General features: G+C 41.8%; 1 protein-coding gene across 2 annotated transcripts in view; it reads left to right on the top strand.

Moving 5' to 3' along the window:
• The window catches only part of LOC118387435 (synaptic vesicle glycoprotein 2C-like), a 74,821-nt gene extending 73,239 nt beyond the window's left edge, over nt 1-1,582 (top strand). For both annotated transcript variants that reach the window (XM_035775779.2, XM_052525588.1), the window contains one exon: nt 1-1,582. This exon is cut by the window's left edge and continues 86 nt beyond it. In XM_035775779.2, the coding sequence (XP_035631672.1) occupies nt 1-98 (98 nt within the window). In that variant the 3' untranslated portion in view covers nt 99-1,582.
• The last annotated feature ends 469 nt before the right edge of the window (nt 1,583-2,051 follow it).

Below are 2,051 nucleotides of genomic sequence, written 5' to 3'. Positions count from 1 at the left end.
CAAAGACCATCCCCATCCTGCTGGCGTCGGCTGTACTAGTGGGAGGAGGCCTGGTGGGACTACGACTGCCTGACACACGCGGCCACGTCTTGATGTAGAACTACACTAGCCAGCAGTCTTCACTCATGTACCCATTAGGCTTTAGTTGAACACTTTAAGACAGTGGTATGTAGGCTTATGATAGCGTGTTCAAGTGAAGGGCTACATGTTGAAGTGCAAGTGCTAAAGTTCAATTAGTCCAACATTTTGTTAAGTTATATTCGGAATAAAAGAGCCCTTGGCCATATTTTTTTTAAACCTTAGGTACCTGCGACCAGAGGGGTGGAGCTGGAATTCGGGGTGGAGTGCGTGGGAAGAGTTGAACCCTATTTTATTCACCTTCTGGAGGGCTCTGCCCAGGTAGAGAGATGATTGCTGTTTCTGCCCCAAGACCGGACTATCTTGCCTAACCTATTTTTCAACCTTGTCATTCCCAAACCAGCTGTTTGTTTTCAAATTATTTCTTGTTGAATATCCAGGCATTTAGTTTGGGAAGTTGATCAAAATTCAGCTCTGTTTAAGCAGAAAGCAGGAGGGTTTTAACTTGATGAGATATGAAAAAGCCATTCTAAACCTAGCCTAAGTTTAATCAAAGGTACCTATTGCTGCTGTCCTCAGTGCTACGGGTCTGACATGAATACAAGTTAGGTGATAAGATACGTTCTTTAGTCAGCCTGGGTACCATAGTTACTATACGTTACAACATAATCATTCTCTAAGGGCAGAATCCTAACTAGAGAAGCGTCAATTTAGGTTTCAGGCTTAAGCTCTTGTGAGCACATGACTCTGTTGTCATGTTAAGGGATATTTAACCTATTTCACTGAAAGCTAAATGTATAGTTTGGAGTGAACTATGCCTTTAACATATTCATGACTTTGCAGTATCATAATGGCATCATTGCAGTACGTGCTTTTGCATTTGACCAGGTATGGATCATTTGTGTAAATGTACAGTGTGTGTGTGTATGTATGATATTGTGTGTGCATGTATAATATATTGTATATATTCAAACGTTGTTCATTTCCCAACCATGGGTTGGGGTCGATGTTAATGAGTTGACTTGACTCACTGAAGTGTCTTGACTGGTTTCAAATCAAACTTTATTTGGCACATGCGGCGAATACAAGTGTAGACCTTACCGTGAAATGATTACTTACAAGCCCCTAACCAACAGTGCAGTTCAAGAAGAGTTAATGGTTAATGGTGTGTTAATGAGTTTTGTCTTTCAGCTTCTCCAACTGCATCACTTGCAGCCATCCATCCCTCATCACGTCACACTCTGTATGAAACAAACTCTTTAACTACACTTTGTTAAAATAGGAAACGTTGCATGTGTGTTACTAAAGTCTTTCTGAGTGTGTTCTGTTTTTGTGTCTCCGCTACAGGGATGTAGTTGTAGAAAAACATAATGGTGGCTAAACACTGTAGCTGGTTGAGATAACAGAGAGAGTAACATAAACACTGCAGGTAACAATGCTAAGTTGGTGTAACAGCCAGGTGTGTTAACACTTTTCATTTAATAAACCAGTGGTGTTGTCCTTGTTTAGTTGTGCTTCCACTCCACTACATCCCTGCTGCAGCCATTTTAATCTGGATCAAAGGTGAATGTATCATTCTGGTGAGTTCCTTGTTCTGTGGGCAGGTGTCCATCCGTTCTTCTGGGTAATTTTGACGAGGCATGCATTGGGGAAATGTCTGTTCTGTACAGAGCTACAGACATGCTATAGACCAGGACTATTCAACTACAGCCCCTCCAGGTCCCTCCACAGTACTGCTGGTTTCCTCTTCTCCCCTTCTGTCCCTCTTCTCACTGATCAATATATCAAAGGATAGTGCTTTTTACAAAAAAAAAAATCAAAGTGCTTAACCGTAACCTGGTCTAGACACAGAAATAACATGCATGTCATTGATTGGCCAGATAATCCACTGACCAGGTCTGAATCAGTCCCTGATTCGAGGGGAAGGATGAAAACCAGCAGTTCTGTAGTTAGTAAATCTTGAGGCCCAGGTT

Source organism: Oncorhynchus keta, chromosome 9 (assembly GCF_023373465.1).
Source record: "Oncorhynchus keta strain PuntledgeMale-10-30-2019 chromosome 9, Oket_V2, whole genome shotgun sequence".
NCBI lineage: Eukaryota > Metazoa > Chordata > Actinopteri > Salmoniformes > Salmonidae > Oncorhynchus > Oncorhynchus keta.
This window is presented reverse-complemented; position numbering and strand designations above follow the sequence as displayed.